The sequence below is a fragment of the Populus nigra genome, chromosome 1 (genome assembly GCF_951802175.1).
Source record: "Populus nigra chromosome 1, ddPopNigr1.1, whole genome shotgun sequence".
In the NCBI taxonomy this organism is placed as follows: domain Eukaryota; kingdom Viridiplantae; phylum Streptophyta; class Magnoliopsida; order Malpighiales; family Salicaceae; genus Populus; species Populus nigra.
Genome location: NC_084852.1, coordinates 12,752,454 through 12,776,069, shown reverse-complemented (window position 1 = coordinate 12,776,069; position 23,616 = coordinate 12,752,454). Strand labels below are relative to the sequence as shown.

General features: G+C 32.2%; 2 protein-coding genes across 3 annotated transcripts; both read right to left on the bottom strand.

The window, feature by feature from the left end:
- Positions 1-3,157: 3,157 nt before the first annotated feature.
- Positions 3,158-6,039, bottom strand: LOC133691489 (V-type proton ATPase subunit e1-like). Its single transcript, XM_062112018.1, has 4 exons — positions 5,908-6,039; positions 5,698-5,824; positions 4,551-4,598; positions 3,158-3,542 (listed from the first exon to the last, which is right to left on the bottom strand). The coding sequence occupies exons 2-4, from the start codon at positions 5,793-5,795 to the stop codon at positions 3,476-3,478; spliced, it is 213 nt and encodes a 70-aa protein (XP_061968002.1). The 5' UTR covers positions 5,796-5,824; positions 5,908-6,039; the 3' UTR covers positions 3,158-3,475.
- Positions 6,040-6,903: 864 nt separating this feature from the next.
- LOC133705200 (DNA topoisomerase 1 beta-like) lies at positions 6,904-13,599 on the bottom strand. Of its 2 annotated transcripts, none has more exons than XM_062130338.1 (16): positions 13,351-13,599; positions 11,690-12,848; positions 11,328-11,522; positions 10,870-10,950; positions 10,563-10,622; positions 10,328-10,422; positions 10,054-10,210; positions 9,846-9,971; positions 8,905-8,985; positions 8,669-8,759; positions 8,461-8,594; positions 8,276-8,344; positions 8,087-8,176; positions 7,713-7,816; positions 7,464-7,632; positions 6,904-7,319 (listed from the first exon to the last, which is right to left on the bottom strand). In XM_062130338.1, exons 2-16 carry the CDS (start codon positions 12,800-12,802, stop codon positions 7,251-7,253), a joined length of 2,634 nt encoding a protein of 877 aa, XP_061986322.1. In that variant the 5' UTR covers positions 12,803-12,848; positions 13,351-13,599; the 3' UTR covers positions 6,904-7,250. The 2 variants fall into 2 exon arrangements, with proteins under 2 accessions (XP_061986322.1, XP_061986325.1); XM_062130341.1 differs by having other exon boundaries at positions 11,690-12,819.
- Positions 13,600-23,616: the final 10,017 nt, after the last annotated feature.

Here is a 23,616-nt window from a genome sequence, read left to right as displayed (position 1 = left end):
TTAAAAAAAATTAAGTTTTTTTTTATTTGTCAAGTGATCTATTATAAAACTAATAAAAAACCCATCACGTTAAGTAGTTTTTCTTTTTAAATTTAGTTAGAGAGAGAACAATGGATCATATAAGTTAATTGAAGGTATTTGTTAGTTGTTCCTTAATCTTTAATGTGTCAAGTAACTATTTTTATTGTGTCAAAAAACCAATTAACACCTAAATACTTCTTTAAGTAAAAGCCTTTTGAACTTAGAATTTGCACAAAGACTCACCATTACCTTATGTGTAATTTTATTATTTTAATTAGTTAAAATGAGATAGTGAGTTTTGAACTCATGACCATTTGGTTATCAAATTTTGATACCATGTCAAATAATCATCTCAACCTAAAAGTTTAAACTATTAGATAAACCCCAATAATAGTTTTATATTACTCCAGTATAAATGTTTTTTTTAATTAAGACTTATTATTTAAGTACTGATTGCAATTCAATTTATTATCACCAAATATATATATAATTGAATTGCAATCGATACTTAAAGAATAAGAATATATATTGTTGTTGCGCAGCTTGAAAGAAATGGTACTTATAAATTTTAGTGGGCATGATAGATTCACTATGCTTATTACAATAATTACTTCTGATATTTTAGCTTTCCCTCTATTTCTTTGTTGTTAACCTAAAGTTTGATTACATGTTTTGGTGTTAGTTGTGGCTTTGGTATAAGCCGGGTTTAGGGTTAATCTCTTTTCTTTTTGTATTTTATATTCATGTTTATTACTTCTGGTTTGTTTGAAAAAGAAAACCTAGCTAAAATAATGCTACTTTTTTAATAGTGGATTGTTTTTATTTGACTATGTCTAACTATGCAGGTTTTATGGAATGGTTCTAAAATGAACACATTTAAGCTCAATGGAGGAATCAAGCAAGGGTTTTTGATCTTTTCTTATATTCTTGTGTTATGTTTAGAGAGGTTAGTGCACCTTATTCAGGATTCAATTAAGAAGGGGATTGACATACCTTTAAGATTGGAAGGATTCAGTCTGTTGGTGTCTTATCTTTGCTTCTTGGATGATATGGTATTGTTCTTTGAAGTTTCTGTTGAGTAGGCAATGGTCATAAAATTAGATATTTTCACTTATTAGAAAATTTTGAAAAACAATATTATCCTAATAACACAAGTACATTTTTTTTTAATGAAATAACATAATTTGATGTTTGTCACAATTAAAAAACATGATATTTAAAGTTATCAAGATTGAAAAAAGTGATATTTCAAATAAATTGTTAAATAGGCTGGAACAAATTATAATAAGGAGAGAGTAAAGAGAAAAAAAAAGAGACCCTAAAGACGCACCGAAGCTCTAATTATAATATTATTGGTATCATTAAAAAGACCTCGATAAGAAAGGTCCAATGACATCAAGAAAAGTTTTAATGAGATAGATCCAATAACACCAAGAAAGATCATCAACGATAACTGGAGTAGGACACACTCTTTATCCAAAGGCAAGTGAGCAACTACAACGAGGAGAGAGGAGAGAGATAAAAAGAAAGAAAGAGACCTCAGAAGCTCACTGAAGCTTCAATTATAACACTATCGATTCCAAAAGAAAGATCTCGATGATAAAAATTAAATGACATTAATAAAGGTTATCAACGGTGATTGGAGTGGGCCATACACACCGCTCAAATACAATTGAGCCACTTGTATGGCCCACTCTAATCACCATTAGTGATTTATTTTTTTGCTGTCGTTGGATCTTTCTCATCGAGATCTATCTAATAGTACTTATGGTGTTGTAATCGAAGTTTTAGTGTGTTTCTGGGTCTTATTCTTTCTTTCATTTACTCTTTCTTTATTGTAATTTCTCACTTGTCTTTGGACGAAGAGTGTGACCCACTCTAGTCACCATTGATGACTTTCTTTGGTGTTTTTGGCTTTTTCTCATTGAGATCTATATGATGGTATCGGTCGTGCTATAATCAGAGCTTCAGTGTGCCTCTGTAGTCTTTTTTTTCTGTCCTTTTCTCTTTCTTCTCTTTTTAGTGACAATTTCTTGATGTCATTAAATTCTTCTCGTCGATATCTTTTTTATAGTACTGGTGGTGTCATGATTGGAGTTTTAGTCTATCTTTGAGGTCTTCAGTCACTATTAGTAACCTTTCTTAGTGTTGTTGAATTTATTTCGTTAAAATCTTTTTGATGATATTGTTTGTGCTGTATCGAAGTTTCGGTATACCTCCAGAATATCTTTCTTTCTTTCTTTTCTCTCCTTTCTTCTTATTGGAATTTATATCGGCCCATTTAACAATTTCTTTGAAATGTCATGTTTCCCACCATGACATTTTAAGATATCGTATTTTTCAATCACAACATCTACCAAACTATGCTATTTCATTAAGGCTTTTTCAAATTGTGTTGTTTTTCCAAATGTTCTTTTAAACTATGCTAATTTTAAAAAGAAATCCATGAAATCTTGTTGAAAGAGATTTTGCTCTGCTTCAAGCCAAAAGGTTAGTGAGTCTAAAACTCGGATTTACTTCTCTAAGAATGTTTGGATGAGAGTTCGACAATATATTTATTCTGTCTTCGAGCTCCAAAGGATGAATGATTTAAACACAAGAGAGCAACACGTCAGACTTACAAGTTTTTTATTGAGAAGGTTCAGCAAAGTAACTATCAAATGGCAGGGAGGTTACCTTTCAATGATTTGGTCAAGTGGAATGATGTTTGTCAACCTAAGAAGAACAGGGGTTTGAAATTTGCAATCTTAGGATGAAGCCTTTGTGTTGAAACTAGGCTGGAGTTTAATTACTCAACCTAGTTCGTTTTGGGTTCCATTTTTACGTTGGCAAGTATTCCAGAGGTGTTCCAGTTTTAGGAGTTACAACGAGGAGCAATATTCAGTTTTATGGAAGAGCATTGTTGTTTCGGACAAGCTGAAGTCAGAAATCCATTGCCGTTTTGCTTTGCTTCTTTATAGCCACATGACACACATTTCAACTTGCTTTCAGATAACACGACGAGTGAGTTCACATGCATAAACCATACAGTTAATAGGTGCAGAAATCCTTGTACCAAAAATAAACTTGAAGCTCAGCCAAGTTTCCCAGGCCATTGCCTGCGCATTGAATCTAAGCTGACATGAAACTCTCAGGCTGGCGCACAAGCTAGCTGATATCATTTTTCCACAGTACTTACATCAAGTATATTCGTTTGCAACAATTATTTCATCCAAATTACATATTTGTGGTCAACTTCTGATGGAATGACTACTGAAGTATTATAAATTGAATGAGGTAACAAGGCAGCTGAAAGAACTGCAACAAGTAAACCAATCCAAAGCTCACGCTGATAAAATTACAACGACCCAAAACGGGAAGATACAAGAGGATTCACTAGTCATAAAATCTGATATTATCTGGCATCCAATGCTTGTTTACCAATAAGGTACAATGTGCTCATTTGGGAACATCTTCACTCCCCTTCACTTAAAATTGGGACAATGAGAGGTTTCATTTGTGCTAAATACACAATGGCCCACCTGACGCACAACAAGAAAAAAAAAAGAGAAAAAGAATAAGTGTAACAGGAAACAACTTCTTGCAGTTCTCAATAAGAAAAAAATAACCTGAAAGACAATTGACTGAACAGGTTTCCCAACTATGCTCCGGGAAAGAAGATTAAAAAAATGAAAATAAAAATTTCAGTGCAAGCAGTTGGTGCCAAATCTGAGGAAAATAGCTTATTTATGCTTTCACTACATTGACAAAGTGCAAATATTATTCAAACAACAATGGAAAAGGAAAGGAAAGGGTAAAAAATATAAATGGGTAAACTTAGGTATGCTTTGAAGGTGCAATTCATCTACATGAACCCGTTCCTCGACAATTTCTCTTTCAAAAATCATGTAAATCGCAACTCTTGCCATTTATGAACATGCCACGGAACTAGGGTGTCCTTGTTCATTCAAATCACTGAGAAATAAAAGGGATGATTGTTTTCTCATGGCAAAATGAAATTGATAGCAGCTCCTCCTCCTCCAACATGACATGGGATTCTGTTACTGTCAGGCTAATTTTCGCAACAATGGTAACAAAGCAGAACCCCCAAAGTTGGCCATAGAGCTTTCTCAACTAATTCTAAGCCCAATGGGGAAGGAAACATATATGAAGAAAAGAACAAATTTGTTATTGCACAGTTTCAATTCACCCTAAACTACATAATGGACAAAAAAAATGAATAATTTTCTGAGCAGCTACTGACAAGGATGAAAATCACAGGCAGATATGCTGTCAGCGTAGGGAAACTTTTGGAGAAAGGGCATAAACAGGACTAGCACTCAATAAAATTGAGTAATGGTCATGGTTTTACAACATCTTCATGAAATCCCGTTATTATATAATCACTCTTCTAAATTTATGGATGCATGCATGCAGCTGGACACTAACCACATATCCAGGACACAGATGATCATAAATCAAATTCCTTCTACATAGAAAATGAATACAATCATAGAAGAAAAGAAAAATTCAAGCCGGTACAAACTTACATCATCCAACAACAGACTGTTGCTGTTAGGACCAATGTTAGGTGGAGCCTGCAATGATAAAACCAAGATTAGCTATATTGCATAAGAAGAAAAAGAACAAGAGATGACCATACAGAGGCCATATTCACTTAATTAAATCTGAATGACTTAATGCATACACAGTCTTATTTATTGGCTAATTAAAAAGATCAGACAAATACAAACATCTGACCATTAAAATTACTCACGGTGAATGAGAGACTCATTCATGATGGTACTTGACATGCATGAGCATTGGATTGTGCTTTAATCCAACCTATCATTGAGCAATTGTACCGTGCATACTTCAGCAGAGACACAGAACTAGAATTGGTGGCTACAAGAATCAGCATTTCCAGAAAATGTTTTTTTCACACGCAGAGCCAGTTCAACATAAGAGTCTGATGGTACGCCAGGGGTATCATAATAATAGAATCATAGGCATTTAGGTTATGTTTGGCATGACTTTTGGATTTTGATTCTTTTGACTCAAAGAAAAAGTCACAAATATATCTGGTTAAGAATAACTTTTAACTTAGATCAAAAGTTCGTCACAAAAGTGAGTTAAAATTTCGAGCTTTTGACTTATGAATTAGTACGTATGCTACTTCCCTTCTTCAAAAGAGTTGTTTTGAATTATTATTATTATTATTTTTACCAAACATACTTCTTCATAAGTTAGTGATGAAAATTTTATTTTGAATTATGACTGAAAATCAAAAGTTAATTTTCACAAGTCATGCCAAAAGGACTCTTAGTCAATAAAGATTAAAGACATGGCTTCTGATTTTACAAGGATGAACTTGGAAATACGCAGGCAATTGAGAAACAGAAATTTGATACCATCAAACGTGGATTCTCACAACTAATTGAAGAATAAAAAAGAACATGGAATCCGCCATTTTGATCATCAATACCACAACTAAACCTGGCGGTTAGCTCATCGCAGCAACATGATAACAGAGAAGCTACAAGCTAGTAACTCTTATTGATGGTTAAGTAAAATTGGCTATGATCAAGATTTGCATTGGTATTTTACAGTTGAATTAAATTGATATGGCAACCTCTAACAATTAACAACCTAAAAAGAAATAACTAACTTGAATCGATTAAAGAAAATGAAGCGTACAAATTGGTAGAGGGTCCTCTGTTGCAGCAGATTCTGGTACAAAGCGAAGCGATTATCCCAATCACTGCGAAAATCAGTGTCGTTACGAAAAAACCCATCCCTCTTTATTCGATCTCGAGATTTCTTTCTGCAAAATAAAATTTCTAGTTAGAAAAACAAAGAAAAGGAAAAGAAAACCGTATCGGCATCGGTATCGTCATCGGATCTCACTTGGAAATTTGATGATGAAGCTTCCTGTGCTTCGTTGTTCAGGTCCCTCCCTTCGCTGTCGCGAGATGCAGCTTTTTTCTCTGAATTTAGATTGACAATAATAATTGTAATCCATTAATCCTGAACCTTCCCGCTGGCCCAAATATTTGTAATTCAATCCGCGTGGGTTTCGGTTAACGAGGCCCATATCAGCCCATTAAATGACTAAAAGTGACCGTGTAAGGATCTGATTGCAAGATCTTTTTCTCTATATGACTGAATTGTAATTCATAAAGTTTAAGGACCAAAAGACTTCCAAATAGGGACCAATTTATAGATTTAAATAGAATACAGAGATTATTTGAAAATCACAAGGATTAAAAGGACTAATAAGTTCTATTTAGATGACGAAATTAGCTTTAAAATCTCTAAAATACACACATTTACGTGTTTATTAGAGTCATAACATTAAAACTAGTTAAAAGATTTGAATAACAATTTTGATGGGGGGCAAAGGTCATTGGTGGATCCTTTTCTAGAAATTTTAATACCTTCCACTCACTTCAACTCATCTGCTTATGAAATTTTATTAGAGTCATAAGCATTATAATCATGATTTGGAATCTCGATTTATTCACGATCGCAAGCACAAATGTGTTTGCATGTAACATCACTAAGTGTTATGTAATAGTTGTAGTTACATGGGTTGTATTTTAAATAATATACTTAATTAATACATTAAAAGGATATCTATAAACAATTAGTTTTAAACTATGGATTGTAAATATTTGATATAAATTTAGATAAAATAATAAAATATTTATTACACTGCATGTTTTTATACTAGGTTCTTATAACTTATTCATAATTCTTATTGAGATTTGGTTCAAATTAAAAAAAGCTTTTATAAGCTGATATCCCAAAATCCTTTGATGGAAAAGTTATCGTCTATATTTAACAAGCTCGTTCTAGCTCTAACAATTAACAAGGATAAAAAAAGATAGCTGGCGGCGATGAAAAAAAAAATAATTTTACTCGGTTTGAGGCATTCAGTGTATCTTCTACATTTATACTGTTAGTACCCGAATGTCGAAGGTGCAAGTAAACAATTCTTGCTGCAACTTCTTTTCACCATTGAATGGTTTAAACAAGAGGAGCAGTATGAAGAAAGGGAAAATTTACCCAATGATTAGATTAGACGAGAATACAACATTAACTTTCAGAAAAATGTGCATAAACTGTGATGACAGAGAGAGAGAGAGAGAAGAACATGGATTCGCCTCTCCCTCTCTCTCTCTACCTTTTTTCTTTTGGTGGGTGGCTGGGGGCGGAGGGATTTGAAAAACAACCATTACTTCCCACGATCAGAATCTGAATTGGGGGTCAACGTCCATCGCCCAGGTAAACTTTGCTAAGAGAGACTTGTTGAATATCTGTAGCAAAAGCATAAGATAAGAAACAGCTTAACTTAGACAGTCACTGCCTCAGTACCAAATAGAAGAAAACGATAAACAGAAGTAAAGTGTAACTGTTGGTTAAATTATTTCATCCCATAAATAATTTCAGAAGCAGTTCACCTTATCAATAGGAACTTCATGCCGCTTGCACCACGCAACTGTGATCCTAGGATCAAGGTAGTTAATCTTGGACGTCCCCAATGCCACTGTTTTCAGATCCTCTTTGGTCTTCATGGCCATTTCCATTTTCTCAATCCTTTGATTGGTTGTCGCTATCTTCTTCTCTATTCTGAAAATCAATTCCAAGAATCATTAAGAACCATCAAGAGTACACAAAAAACCCGAGCACAAGGGCAAAAGTTATATTACGCTTCAGGAGACAAGCTCCTCTTTTGCTTTCCATCTGCACCCTTCAATGGGGGCTTCCCCTTTTTGGCCCTGTCCAGATCAGTTTTCAACTCCTTTAGCGTGCTCTGCAAACAAAACATGGGTCAGCTCAAAGCATGGACTCCACAAACACAATAAGCAGTTAGAAGGAATGGGCAAAGTTTCCAATATGCAAAGGTCAACAGTATGCCGGAGAAAGAGTTGGCTTGGCAATCTACACACTACCATCATAAATCCATGCATTCAAAGAAGAGAGAATAGTAAAACGCAGCCAGGAATTCCTCAAGTTTGATTTTCTCCAAATTTCTCAAAAAATGAGGGCCAAAAATTTCTGGTAGAGTTCTAAAATTGATTACCTTAAGTTCCTCAATTTTCTCAGTCAATCTTGACATTTGTGCATCATGAGATTTTGAAATGGTTCGTTGATGATTACAAATGATTGCAACCTGCAGAAAAAAAGAAGCCATCATTATAGGTGCAAGAGCTGCAGCTAAAAAACACTACCAAAAGTCCAAAAAACGTTTCTGGCCACAAACTGGCTTCACCTGTTTGTTTGCTTGGTTGTAAATGACAATTTTTTCAGCAACATCACCATCTTCTGTTTCCTCATATAACTGTTTACACGCCAAATATAACCCCAACAGCATTAAATTCACATACTTTCCAAGTGGCCCATACAAACTTGATTATACAACTTCAATGTAGTAATTGATCTCAGCTTGAAACTTACCTTTTCATCCAATGTAATTGATGCATTGTATGTACGAAAAACTTTTGCTGTGAGGCCAGGCATGAGTTCTTTTAGGTGAGCATTTAGTTTAGATGTATCCAGTGAGTCAAAAAGATCATCAGTTTGCTTTTTTGCTGAAGAAGAAAAAATTGCTCATCAGTCCTGCTATAACATTTTAGTATCCTAATCTTAACTGCCATTTACTCACCAACTTGAAAATGTCCAATTGCCTTGTACACAGGAAGCTCAACCTCGACCGTGTTTTCATATCGAATTGAATCTTTACCAAGGAAGTCAAACTGAAGGGTCAATCAGAAGCAAGTATTAATGCTAGCAATTCACTAGAAAGGTTAATGTAAGTATATAGCCAATCATATTTAGGCAACTCAAAACCATGATACTTCACTTAAAAATCTACTGTCTATAAAAATAAAACCACCATACCTTCAGCTTATTTGGAGGGATGCACTCAACATTTGCTACTTTTAATGTGCAGCAACCAACAGTATCAGCTTCATCATCATCCTATAGGCAGCCAATCACAGAATGAAGAAAATTTGATGATATTCTCACTCAAAATGCATATATGATCAACAAAACTAATTCCTACTGGAAATCTCAACACTGCTTGGCTGGGAACCCAATAAGAAGCAAACACAAACCAGCATAACAAAATGTGTTTTGGAAACACTTGCTAAGTTCTAACAAGAAAAATAAAACACATACTGAATACATTTTTCCGGTGATTAGGTATTTAGGTCCATGAAAAATATTTGATGGGTTTCAATTATCCTAGGAAGAGGTCCATGACTTTTGGTGATATTCCCTTGGAATCAAATGCAATTTTAAATTCCTACAGCCTGTTAATATGTTTCAATTATTGTACAATTCAAAAAATAGCTGTTGGTTTCACTTCACACCTCACCCTAGAAAACCTCATAGCAGAATTAAAACTAAATTGTAGTCCAAAAACACATGCATATGATCTGCTCAAGGCTGAGTTGCCATGTAGAAAGGGGAAGATAAAAAAGAGTCCAGGCATTTTGAAAAGCAACAGTGGCATTTAAATTTGGAGGATGTGATAATTGATAAACTGAATGTGATTCAGAAAAATCAAGCTAGTTTGAGGCCTGAATCCATTCTTATCATTTGGCTTTCTGCAGACCATATTCACAGGCTGAAATTAACTTGTCAATTTGAAGCACCAGGTTCATTATGCGAGTAAAAGCCTCATTTGTCTTTAAACATTCTACCCTCCTCTGTGAAAGGAAATTCCAATGACAAGGCAAGAGTACATTCTCCAAATAAAAAGGTGTTATATCCAATCTAAAAGGCCCAAATCAACTGCCAAGGGTTCAAGAAACTTGTTTTGTTGGTTGTTATACCTTCTCATTACCCGCCCTCAGAGCTAGCTTATCAATAAGATAGGTTGCCACTGCTATTTGCCGCTTCGTAATATCTTTACTTGCAAAATCCTTTGTGTAAGCTGCTCTGATGTTGTGTATATAGTCCTGCACTCAAAATACAGAAGCTAAAGACAAGTTCCTCAATCATATCACAAGTTACAACAATCGTAAGCTCATAAATCAGTACCTTCAACTTCCTTGCTTTCTCGTATTTTTCCTTGTCACTTTGCCCCTTCAATGAACTGCTCGCAGCTAAGAATACATACTTGAATTCTTTTGGATTGATTGGATCATTCCAGAACGCCAACCATGTAACAGTATTATCATGCTTCACTTCTTTCCACCTGCAAAATTTTCACAAGTTTCCACTAACCCAAACAGTACTAATTTATCAACAGAAGCTAAAGAAGTGTCTCCCTTCTATTCTCCCCCAATTTGAAAGATATAGTAAGAAACCAAACCTTTCACCAGGAATAGGACATTCTGGGATAGGTGCATCCTTTCCAATATTTATAGTAATGTCACTGGGACGAATTCGGCTTTTCAGCTTCCCCATCTGGTATATACCAACAGTTCATGGGAAAAATTACATGACAGTGCAAATTCAATCATTAGCGGCCATGAATATCAAAATAAAATGTAGTCAAAGCTGAAAGCTCTATGTCTCAGTTAATGGTTAGAAAAAGTCACTGGAACCTTTGGATGCTCTCCCCGTCCTCGAAATAGACCCGGTGGTTCTACTCTGAAATTCCCAACCTGGGATGAGATGATCAGAATTGGCACAATTAATATGCAAGAGGTGAGAAGTGCGTTAAAACAAAATGCAAAGAGTTAAATTAATAAAATCTGCACTAAGAAACCCATTATTGTTTAAAATGTATGACCATGAAGCAGAAATCTACTTGCACACATGCACATGCACACTCTGATGCATACACATGTTCTCTATATATAACATTTCCCAAATAATGCTAATAAAAACACTTGATCCACAGATAGTTACCTTCTCTTTAACACCATTAACAATGGCCCACATGTACTTCTCCTCTTGCTTCAATTTCTCTTCTTTCAAGACCTTTTTCTCCTACATGAACAGAAAATACTTATAATCATAGAGAATGACATTAAATGAAACTTATTCTCAAAGAAAATGGTGGTGATAATTGGCAAGGGTTATTTCCATGAAGCAATTGAAACAGCCAGAATCTCCATGATTAGTGCTTGATTAAAGATAGAGGATGGAAAGATCCCCTCCTGCTCATTGGCAGAGAAAAAGGAATTAATATAATTCCACAATTTTACACAACAATAGCAACACTTGGCAAGATTTCTCCTAAATGTAAACCAAGTATATGAGCTGGCAGGCAAGGGTAAGTGCAAATGATGTTAATTGCTCACTCTTGCAGACTAATATGGTTTTGCATCTCAATCGCACGCAATGTTGTATGTGTACCAACTTACTTCAGTACTCATTTGTTTCTTCTTCTCCTTTTCTTGCTGATGCCATTCATATATGGGGTTGAAATCACAGTCATCTAGCTTCTGTATTACATGATTTTTCCCTAGTAATTTACGCCAATCGTTCCAAAAGTTTTGAAGGAATTGTGGTTTTTGAACATAGTCTGTATCTTTCATCACTGCAAACATGGTTGCAACCTGCAGTTAAAAGATCAAAGTTTAAATGTATCTAGCACCAAACATACAAGGACAAATCTGAAAACTTCTAATGTACATAATAATAATCAACCAAACTAGGAGCAAGCAGCAGAGGTTAACTTGTCGACACAAAGGACATAATAAGGCAACATAAAATTGAATCATACTTCCTCTTGTTCAGGAGTCAAATCAATTGGTTTCCCCTTGTAAAGAATCTTAACCCCATGAGGCTTGTATGGAGGTGGGAAGATGACACCATTGTGAACTAAGGTAGTCCATTTTTTCTGGCCATCACTGGAGCCAGGCTGCACTTTAGTTGACTTTGAATATTTTGAATTTTTCATTTGTTTCTTGTTCTTCTGAGTCGTCTTCTTGAATGACGAAGAAACAACTTTTGTAACCTTTTTCTTTGCAAATGATGATTTGTTAGCTGAGGAGTCCGCCTTCTTCATTCTCTGGGAAATTGTAAGGTGGTCATCATCATCTGCCTTCTGCTCAACCTTGACAGTAACTTGCTTAACTTTTGTTGTTGTACATGCATCTAAAAGTTTTGGTTTTTTAGCAGAAGAATGGTTTGAAGGAACCTTATTATCCATAGGTCTCTTAGTTGGCACCACAGAAGATTTCTGTTGCTTGTCATTTTTAGTAGAACCATTTAGCTGACTTTTAGAAGGCAAAGATCTTATCTCACTAGATCTGATAGACTTACTACTTGATGTCCCTGCATTTGACTTGATTGCAAACCTCGAGGATAAAGGAACTTCATCATCATCTGAAGGCTCATCCTTGACATGAGCAGGTGCAGTAACCCCTTTATTGACATTGTTTGTGCTCCCCTTAATTCTAGAACTCAGGGGCTTATCGTCCTCGGAATCCTCATCATCCACAATCGGTTTCTTCTCCTCCTTAACAGCATTTGAGACAACCTGTTTAGATGCCTGCTTCGACTGATCATTTGAAGAAGTGAGTGCTCTAGTATATGTCAGTGGTGACTTCAACGGGGATGCCTTGGCAGATGAAGCTGATGCTTTAGGGCTCCCTGTAGAAGATTTCATAGGGGATGCATTGGAAGATGGAATAGGCGATTTACCCTTCTGCAAATTCAAGCTTTGACCATTGGAGTTCTGAGAAGATGAAGACGGTTTCTTCGCTTCAGGGTTTAATTGATTCTGCTTCGATGTTGAGTTACCACCCCTCTTGAAAACTATGGGCCCATCATCATCATCATCATCATCGTTGAAATTATTGGGGATTAGCTTTGGAGGTGCTTGAACATCCATTACAGTCCAACTACAGTCTGTTCTGGCATGTATACCACATCAATATCTGATAGAATTTACAACTTCAATTCAAAACCCATAACGATATTGCCGATAGTAATCCACAACAACACATTGACTAGATTCTTAGATGCAGTAATATAAGTGAAAGAAAAATAAAACAAAAAACCAAGCTTTTAACATGCAAACTCAAAACTAAACCCAAATCAGAAACAGCAAATTCAACCACTAATTCAGCAAAGCTAAGCGATTGGTTTATTAAAGAGAGGCCAAGCTAATACGGACACAAATTCAAATAAATAAATCAGTGAGCTGAAGATTATTATTATAATATTCATCACCATTTTAATTAAAAACCCGAATTGAAAATATTTCAAAATGAATCTAAACTAACAAATAAGAAACGCCCAATTAGCGATGGTAATAGAGATTCCAGAATCTCTGATATCTACTAATCTTTCATTTCTTCATTCAAATTGAACAAGAAAAAAGCACAGACAGCTCTTATATAGATATTTGAAAGATCAAAGAAAAGAATGAGCGCCTACCTAAACAGGGATAATTAAACCGTGGTTGTATGTTTGTTCGTTTATAACAAAAGCGAGTGTAGCGGTGGATGAGAGGAGGCGCTGCGGAGCTTAGCAGCTAGCTATCGCAAAGTGTGGAGAGAGACCAAACACAAGCTTATTAAGGTGGATTTTTTTTTGGGGGGGGGGGGGGCTTTGCAGCCCCTTCCTTCTCGGCTTTGCTGTGATTTTCTTTTTTGTTTGTTCGTCTAAAACGGCCACGTTCTGTCTGAGTTCAGTGTTTTTTTATTTTTTTTTCCTTCTGATTTTAACAATCCAGGCGGACAGTTTTCTTTTCTTGAAATCACAGTTTCTAGGAGAAAACTGGGTGCTTTACTTGTGTTTCGTCCGGGTTTTTTTTTAACCCAAAAAAAAATTGTATAAATAAATTCTTTTTTACATGTTTTTATAGTTAAAAAAATTCTAAGTAAAACTAAAAATTTTACTAAATTTATTAAAATAAATTAAAAAATATAAAATAAATCAAATAAATCAAGAATTATATATGTTAATAAATAAAAGCAAATCATAAATGATAATTAAAAATAAAATTGAAAAAATCAAGAGATAAATATAGATATAAATCAAGATATTTAATTTTATAAAATATAACATTTATTCGATTGTGTTGGATAAATTTATTTTTTAAAATAATTTTTTATTCAAACAAACAATAATAGAATTAAACATGAACATTAAATTGATTGAATAAAATAAAAGGGAAAAAACAATATTATACAAAACTGCACATATTAGAAATATTATCTGAAAATAAATATTTTTATTTTAAAAAATAAAATTTATTTATGCAAAATACAAAAAAAAATTATAAATGTATCAGGAAAAATTCTTCAAAAATTAAATGTATACAAAATAATCAAAAAATGATCGTCATTTAAAAGTGACTCTCTCAACAAAAAAATTATTAATTTAAATATAAATAAAAATATATAATTTTGAGAAAAAATATATAAAAAGCATTAATTTAAAAAATTAAAAGAAAAAAAAAAGATCAAGCATTGTTGGGACTAGCAAACCAAGCCAGCCTACTTGGCCCATTTCATTAGGCCCCTGCGAATGGGTCTTTTTTAGCATAATGACAAAATTATATATATGAACAGTCCGTCCACATTGCCTTATGAGGGGACCCATAATGCATTTTGCACAGTAAATCCCCTACACGTTTTAGATAATTACTTAACTAGTTATTTAACTTGTGTTTTTCCGCAAGTTTGAAATATTTTTTTGTTAAAAAAATTATATATATAAGCTTTTTCGATGTGTTTTTGTACATAAAAAATCCAAAGTGAAAATAAAATTTTTTATGTATATATCTAATTAAATAAATTGAGAACAATTTATGCAACATAAAAAAATTTATAAAGTTCAATTCCTAACCAACCGAAGTTAACTAGCCAAACTTGTGATTCGGGTCATGAACTTATTTGGGTTCAACAAATTTTTTTGTATCTCGAATAGACACATATAAAATTAAAAATCAACCAAATATTAAGGCAATTGAAAAAAAAATCAAACTGAAACAAATTATGTTGCTAATTAATAATCAACTAAATATTAAATGATGAAATTAAAAAAAAACAAAAAAATAATCCAATTGTTATAAATAAAAAATGGAAAAAGATAAAAAGGCTCACACAGTTATGCTTTGATGACCCAAACTTCCTAGGCTCTTTTTTAAATTTTATGAAGGGGCTGATCATCCACCTTTTAATTGTTTTTTAAAAAAATATCAGGCAACATGTCGTCAACCTTATTTTAATTTTGGTGATCTCTAATTGCTAGAAAATCAAGTTATGCTATTCTAGATCAAGAAAAACTGATTTCCAACCATATTTTAACATCAAAACACCTAAAACATCTTATAAAACATATTCATGGCTTCAAACAACCTAAAAGCTAGCCTCAAAACCAAAATTGATAGCCAATTAAAGCATATTTAACTAAAAAACACAAATCATCGTGACAATCCATGATGATTTGTCTTTGGTTGAACAGTGGTATGAAGAACTATTTTTCCCTGTGTCTTTTACTGTTTTGTATAATGATAAATTAATTCCTTTAGTTTTACAAAACAAATGAAATGGTCCTTTTATTTTCAAATATCAACGAGTCAAAGCATTTTTATTGGGCCGACACTAATATTGACACTAAGTGATGAGTGCTTTATTAGGTTAACACTAAGAGACACCAAGAAATACCAAGAGAGATAAAAACTAAAATTCATTAATCTTTAAAATATGGGAATCATACTTAATTTAATATTTAAATTTGTTCCAAAAACATGTTTTATTTTTTCATTAATATTTTCATATTATCAACTTCTTCCTTTTCTTTTTATATTTCTTAAAATAAAAATAAATAAATTTGAAAAGAACATAATATATATATATAACTAATTATTTAATTAGTTTTTAAAATTAGATGGACCATTTAATTCATTTTTTAAATTAAAAGAAATAATATATAATTTACTACATTTTTTAATAGGGTATTAATTAACTAACATATAGTAAAAGGCCTTGACATTTCACAGTAACAATGAACAGTGAAATGCCATGGACTTTTTCATTTTAGTCATCAAAATTCTCTAGGACCAAAGTTTTTATTTTATTTCAATAATCTACCAGTATTCACCTTTGGCCATTCCAACTTAAATCTTGAGCTATAGAAGTCTGTTTGATGCAAACTCAATTTTTTTGGATTCCCGACTTAAAGACCTATCTATGCACCAAAATTCAGCTAAAAGCGATCTTATATGAGAGATATATGATTTTTCTAAGATGACAAATGAATTCTGTCAGCAAACATGTTTTGTGAAGAAACGAGTCTAAATTACATCGCGAAGCATCCAAACCGACATCCAAGTTTTTATTTCAGCAATTTAGCTCCTCTAAGTCAAAGCTTGAAGATTTCATGCAAAGATATTTCTTTCTTTTTAGGAAAATAGTTATTAAAGTACTTAAATGTAAACTGTCTACTTAAGAGAGAACTATTTTGTAAAATAAAAACTAGGGTTTCCTAGGGTATAAAAAGAAAAAGAGAAGGAAAAGAGGGGAAGAGAGGGGGATGGCTATAAGAGAGGAACGCAAACCCTTTCTCCCACAAACTTGAATTCATGCATTCTTTTTTCTTTTTGGTTAGTTGTTCAATTGACAAGCAAGATTAAACTTTTTTTTCTTGGTTACAAGGATACATAAACCTTCTGATTTCAAGAATTGTAAGATCTATTTTACCTTTTATTTTTAGTTTATATGATGAATGAATATGTTTGTTCTCCTATGATTATTTCCTATGATTGTTTATTTTAATTGCTAGAGTGGACTCTAAGTTATTATTGTGAATAATCTATTGCTAAATTTGCTATCAAAACCAGAGTTATGGTATGTAAACTTGTGAAGCAATTGAAATTAATAGTTTTGGCGGATCTAGATTAGTAATCTTAGGGAGACCATTCGATTGATCAAATCAAACATAAACTGCAGACAATTATATTGTCTAGATTAATCAACTCATCTAGTTTTTAAGGATGTCATTGAATTAAATTATTAGTGCAGACACTATGGTTGTTTGATGGTTAGGATTAGTTATACAGCCAAAATGTTAACTAATCAACATAATAAAAGATAGATATTCATTATATAAATTGACTTCTCGTTTCTTTAATCAGTTTTGATTTTTATAGGTGGATGTTTACTTGCGATCAAGGTTTGTTTTCTTGATAAATTTTGGTTTTATTTAATTTTTGCTTGATTGTTTAATTATGTCATGGTCTAGATAATCACAAACCAAACCCCTCAATTGCATAACATATAACATACAAAATATGACTTGAGCCTTCCTCGTGGGATCAACCCCTTGCTTGCTCTATATTATCTTATGTGTTGTGTCTTAAGCGAGGGTAATTAATTGGTGCAACCGCGACATCGCAACATTTTTCTAGGTAATCTTGAGATCTGTCCAAACATATATGAAAATAGATCATTTTAGGAACTATATAATTGAAAATAAATAGGATTCCGCCATAATTTTATAGTTAAGTTTGACTTACTTGGCTATTAAATTCGGTTGATGATGCTTTAATGGTGACTCAGTTTGAGCTTTCTAATGATGAGGTTTGAAATTTTCTAATCATAGGGCTTGCACAATCAAAATAGTTTAGAATCCTCAAAGTTATCATTAGTAATCGTGACACTCATTTTTGCAATCGTTCAATGGAAGCATTACTATGCAAATACCATATGATTCATCGATCTTCCACAACCTACCATCCTCAAACAAATTGCCAAGCTAAAATTTCAAATCAAGAAATTAAATTTATTTTGGAGAAGACAGTGCAACCTAGCCAGCAAGATTAGAGACTACAACTTGGTAATGTACTTTGGGCTTACCAGACTACTTACAGATCACCTATAGGAATACAAAGTTTTTTGGGCCATTAAACAATGCAACTTGGATTATGATGCTGCTGGGACTGCAAGGAAATTATAATTGCAAGAGTTGGAAGAGATACAAAAGGATGCCTTTGAGAATGCAAGGATTACAAAGAAAAGACCAATAGTCTTCATGACTGAATGATTACAAGAAAAAAGTTTCATGTTTTAGACAAAGTCCTTATTTATCATTCACATTTGAAACTTTTTCCTGAAAAATTATGCTCTCATTGGAATGGACCATTTGTTGTTTCTAATATTTTTTCTTATGGTGCAGTTGAAATTACAAGTTTAGAAATAAACAAAATGCTCAAGTTCAATACGCATCAATTGAAAACTTTCTATGAAGGTTGGACGGTAAAACTCACTGCTTTCGTGGAGTTAGTTAAACCAATCTATGAGGCATGAGCATGCGATATATTGAGTCAATAACATTAGCTAAACCAATCTATGAAAAATAAAAGCGCTTACTAGGAGGCAACCCTAAAAAAAATCAGATTTGCTTTTTTTTTTTCCCTTATCTTTTATTTTTCACATTTTACTTTATTTTTATCATTCTCTTATATTCCTTTTCTTTTATTTCAACATTGAGGACAATGTTGTATTTAAAGTGTGGGGGTATTGGAAGAATTTTGGTTTTCTTTGTTGTTTTTACGTAAAAAAAAAGTCTAAGTTTTATCTTTTAAATTCTCATTGGTTAATAAGAATATGAGTATTATGTATGAGAATTAGTTTAGATAGATGAAAATATAAATTGAATGAATGAGTATGAATGCAAGTTTTAAAGTTTAATTAGTTTAGGAATTGACTTTGAAAATATGTCATGTTGACTTTATAGTGTTGTACCAATGGAAGCTTTTGAGCCTTCAACACTATATTCTTTAATTGTGCATTCTTTCAATGATATGTATCTCTAGAACTTGCTTCATATCTTATTAAGATTACATTCACATTACATGTGTACATGAAAATGATAACAGCATTATAAATTTTAACCATTTGAGCCAAAAAGCCAACCTAAAATATATTATCTTTAGCGAGCCATTTTGAACTTGTTTATCTTTTCTTTACCCATGTTATAAACCTTAACTTTTTATATGTTTTCCTTTTCTCCTGGCCCAGGATTAGAAGAGCATATACTTATTGATATCTCATGTGATTATGGTTGTAAATTATATGAAAAGAAAAAAAAAGTGATATTTGATTAAAAGAATGGGCAAAGTTGCTAAAGGTAGACCATTAAAAAAAAGGTGTTCCATTGTATTCTTAGAATTTTATGTTGATGGAGCTTGAAATAAAAAAAAAGTGAAGTATTGGTGCTTAAAGATATCTTGTTTCAAAAATCATTGTTTATAGAATGCTCTACTTACTTTGGTTTTAGCCTTTTATTTTCTTTTCTTTTGCTTAAAGATATCTTTTTTATTCATGCATTGCTTGTAATATTTTGGTAAAGAAGATGAAATTAAAGAGTAAGCTTATGGTAGAACATATTCATTGATTGAATTTGAGAGATTTAAACACATAAAATTTATGCACATGAGTGTTGAAGTGTATATCAATGAGGAGATCTATCACTTTGGCATGACATAGATTTCATTTAAATTCCAATGATTAATTAAGTTTTAAAGTTCGCATGTAAATAAATTCATGAAAATTTATGTTTTTATTCTTTTATATTGTATTCTTGTTTATAATGCATATACTCTTGGATATTGATGGGAAATTAAAAGATTAGTCATAGTTATTTTATTTATTTAACTTAATTTTGATTTATCTCTCATTTCTTAAGGACGAGCAAGAGCTAACTACATGGGTATTTTATACAACCATATTATTTGATAGTTTTACCCATATTTACATAGTATTTTGCCTATGTTTTTTTTTTTTATATATATATATATATATATATAATGCCTTCATATTATCTTTTTTTTAATGTTTTTAAGGTACTTTTGGATGTAAGATTCCAAAACAAGTAAATTGAAGATAATTCAGACCATGTTCCATCCCGTATCGAACATTGACAAATTTGATCTTTGATCAATGTTTTGTGCAGAGCTTAAGCTTTAGAGGTCAAAACGAAGTGATTCTAGTGGCATTAGAAAGATAACATCCATACCTTTCTGTACATATATGGCAAGAAAAAAAAAATAAAGACCATGGAAATCGCAACCTTCAAAGATAAAATCTCAAATTCTGCTAGTGTTGACCTTTAGCCATTCTGACTTGAATATCTTGAGTTAAAGAAGTCCATTTGATGCAAACTCAATTTTGTTGGATTCCTGACTCGAAGACCTATCACCCTACCATGTTTTTGTAAGAAAAAAACTCATATAAAAGAGATATAATTTTCCTAAGATAACTTATAAATTCTACCAGCTGATAGGTTTTGTGAAGAAATAAGTCTAATTTACTTTCTAAGCATCCAAACTGACATCCAAGTCATTATTTGGGAAATTTAACTTCTCTAAATCCAAATTCAAAGCTTGAAGATTTTATGCAAGACTATTTCTTCTTTTAGAAGAAAATAGTACTACTTAAATATAAATTATCTACTTAGAAAATGACTATTTTGTAAGAAAGTAGGGATTAGGGTTTCCTATCAAATAAAAAGAAAGAGAGAAAGTAAGGGAGTGACGGTCAGAAAGAGAAGAAAAACTCTACCCTTTCCTTCTATACTCGAAATCATGTATTTATATTTTCTCTTAATTAGTTTTTTGATAGACATGCAAAACTAAGTTTTTTTTCTTAGTTGCAAAGACACAGAAACCTTTGGATTTCAAGAACTATGACATCTATTTTACCTTTTCTTTTCAATTTATATGATTAGTATATTTGTTTTTTTATACTTATTTTCTATGATTGCTTTGTTTGATTATTCGAGCGGACTCTAAGTTATTATTTTAACCAATTTATTGCTAAATTTGCTATCAAAATTGGAGTTGTGATATCTAAACTTGTGAAGCATCTAAGTTTAATAATTGTCACAAATCTATGTTATTAATCTTAGAAAAACATTCGATCAAATCAAACATAGACTGCAGACAGTTACGTTGTCTAGATTTATCAACCTATCTAGATTTTAAGGCTGTCATTGGATTAAATTGCTAGTGCGGACACTGTGGTTATTTAATGGTTTGGGTTAGTTCTACTGTGGATCAGTTAACTAACTAATGTTAAGAAAGATAAATATCTATAATATAAATTGACGTATCATTTCAATGATCAGTTCCGATTTTCGTAGATGGATGTTTACTTGAGATCAAGGTTTTCTCTCTTGATAAGTTTCAGATTTATTTAATTTAGCTTGATTGTTTTATTCTATTTACTATAACATAGCCTAGATAACCTCAACCCCTCTAATTTCATATCATCTAGTATAGAAACCTAAACTAGACCTTTCTCGTAAGATCAACCCTTTACTTGTTCTATACTATCTTGTTTATTTAAGCTAGGATAATTAATTTCTGTGACCGCGACATCATAACAGTTATAATTATATGTAAGTCTATTTCAGGTCAAAAGATCATAAAAGAACCAAGAAAACGTCAAAATATGTATAATGGCCAACATGTTCAAGTAGCCAAATGGACTGTCCATTTTAGAGAAATGGTCATACCATTTCTATGAAGACGACTAACAACTTTGAAAATGTCAAACCATTTTCTAGAAATTCCAAAAATTCCCATAAATCCTAACAATCTTTAAAGCAATACATTCCATATATAAGGCATATGTTATAGTCAAGATTAAAAAGTATGCATGCTTTATATAATATAGTCATAACTACATGTGTATAACATATTCATAACATTATATCAACATTATAACATAATATGCACACACAATCGATCATAATTCACCATAATCTTATAACATAATATGCACACACAATTGATCATAATTCATTATAATCTTATAACATAATATACACATATAATCCATCATTATTCATCACAATCTTCTCCTTTTTGTATGGCCGAAGCTGGAAGAGCACAAAATATATGGGCTTTTAAATCCCAAATTTGCTTTTGTTTCCCTCTTAATGTGATCATGAGATTGTCAATTCATTGATTGAGGGGAGTGATAGTAGGTTGAGGGATTGGGGGTGTTTCCACCTTGTAGATGAAGTCACTCGTGTCTTCATCCCATTTAAACAAGTTTCAGAGGAACAAAGCTTGATTGAGATTGAACCTGAATTCAATTGAATTCTCTTGAAGGTTTATCCCTTTTCACATTGAAAAATATTGTGAGAAATTATCCATAGATAAGAGGAGAGTTTGGAGTCTTGGACATATATATGATTTTTTTAAGAATAAGAGTCAAAAGATTAATCTTACAACAGTTCTTAAGAGAAACCATTACCCAAATAATAAGCTAATCTAGATCATTGTATGGACTTTCATAAGGAAAAAACAACCTATACATGATTTTATATAGGACTCAAGTTGAAATACTTAGGAGATTTGCTGATCTTGAACCCGTAAATATCACCTCTTGATTTTATCCTTAAACAATTTTGTATTACTCATTTAGGGGGAATGTCAAGTCCATATCCTTTGGACCTTCTTCTTTTAACATATCCTCCCCACTTAAAGGCAACAACAATTATATGCCAACATCATTTACGGTGACCATGATAGGTCTTTTTATTCACCATACTTGAAATCTCAATGACATTGCCATTAGAACTTAATTTTGACTCAATTTTGGCATAAAATTGCCTAATATATCAATATAGATTTAATTTCTTTCATTAACCACAAGATTATGCCATTATATATGAATCACTAGCTATCTAACATTAGAAAGTACTCCTAACTCATAAAGAGTCATTTTGCATCCTCTAGTGAATTTTTTTTAATAAAGTATTTGAGTGTAATATTCCTCAATTGAGTTTTGATTTGTAAAGAAGGATCTTGGATAAAAGGGATTATTTTCAAGAGGTATATCATACTTACTTGAAGAAATGATATTGAAAGCTTGGTTAGAGTAAGCCATGGAGAAGGACAAAACAAATGCTTAGAAAAAATAAGAGCTTTGTGAAGAAAAGCAAGCTAGAGGAAAGAAAGACTTCATAGAGTTTTAAAATACGTAAGTGTTTCTCTTTTGAATTATAAAAAAAATATGTCTATAAATAACATTTTACACATTGAAAGAATAAGTGAATTACTTTATGATTACACAAATGAATGAGAGCTTGCTTGTTGAAGGAGATGATGTAAGAGCAAACATGTTTTGTGTAAGAGAGGGTAAGTTTTCTGTAAGTAAATTTAAAATTGACAAGAAAATATCATGCAATCCTATGGAATAGGTAAGTTAGCTCTTACACATGTTTCTTCTCATCAATTGAATGGTTATTTCAAGTTGACAAGATAAAAAATTTCAAAGACCACTAAATTTATTTATCCCTAAAATACCCTTCAAAAATTAAGCCAAGCATGAAAGAAATTGAGCCAAAAGTTTATCTCCTTTATTTCCAACTAGATCCTCTTTTTTTTGGTCAAAACTTAAGTATCCAAGTATTTGTCTCTTTTTCAAAGGACTAAAATAAAGTTTTTCCTTCCAACTAAGCTTATTTTCTTATGTGTAATCACAAACTCAAGAATAATATCACTTTTTTAAAATGATGTATAATTTCAATATGCTTTATCCTAAAATGTTAGATCGGATTTTTAGTCAAATTGATTACACTAGTATTATCACAATAAATATGAATATGGTCTAACTTTAGACCAAAGTTCATAAGGGTCTGTTATATTCATAGTACTTGGGCACAACATGATCCAACAATAAT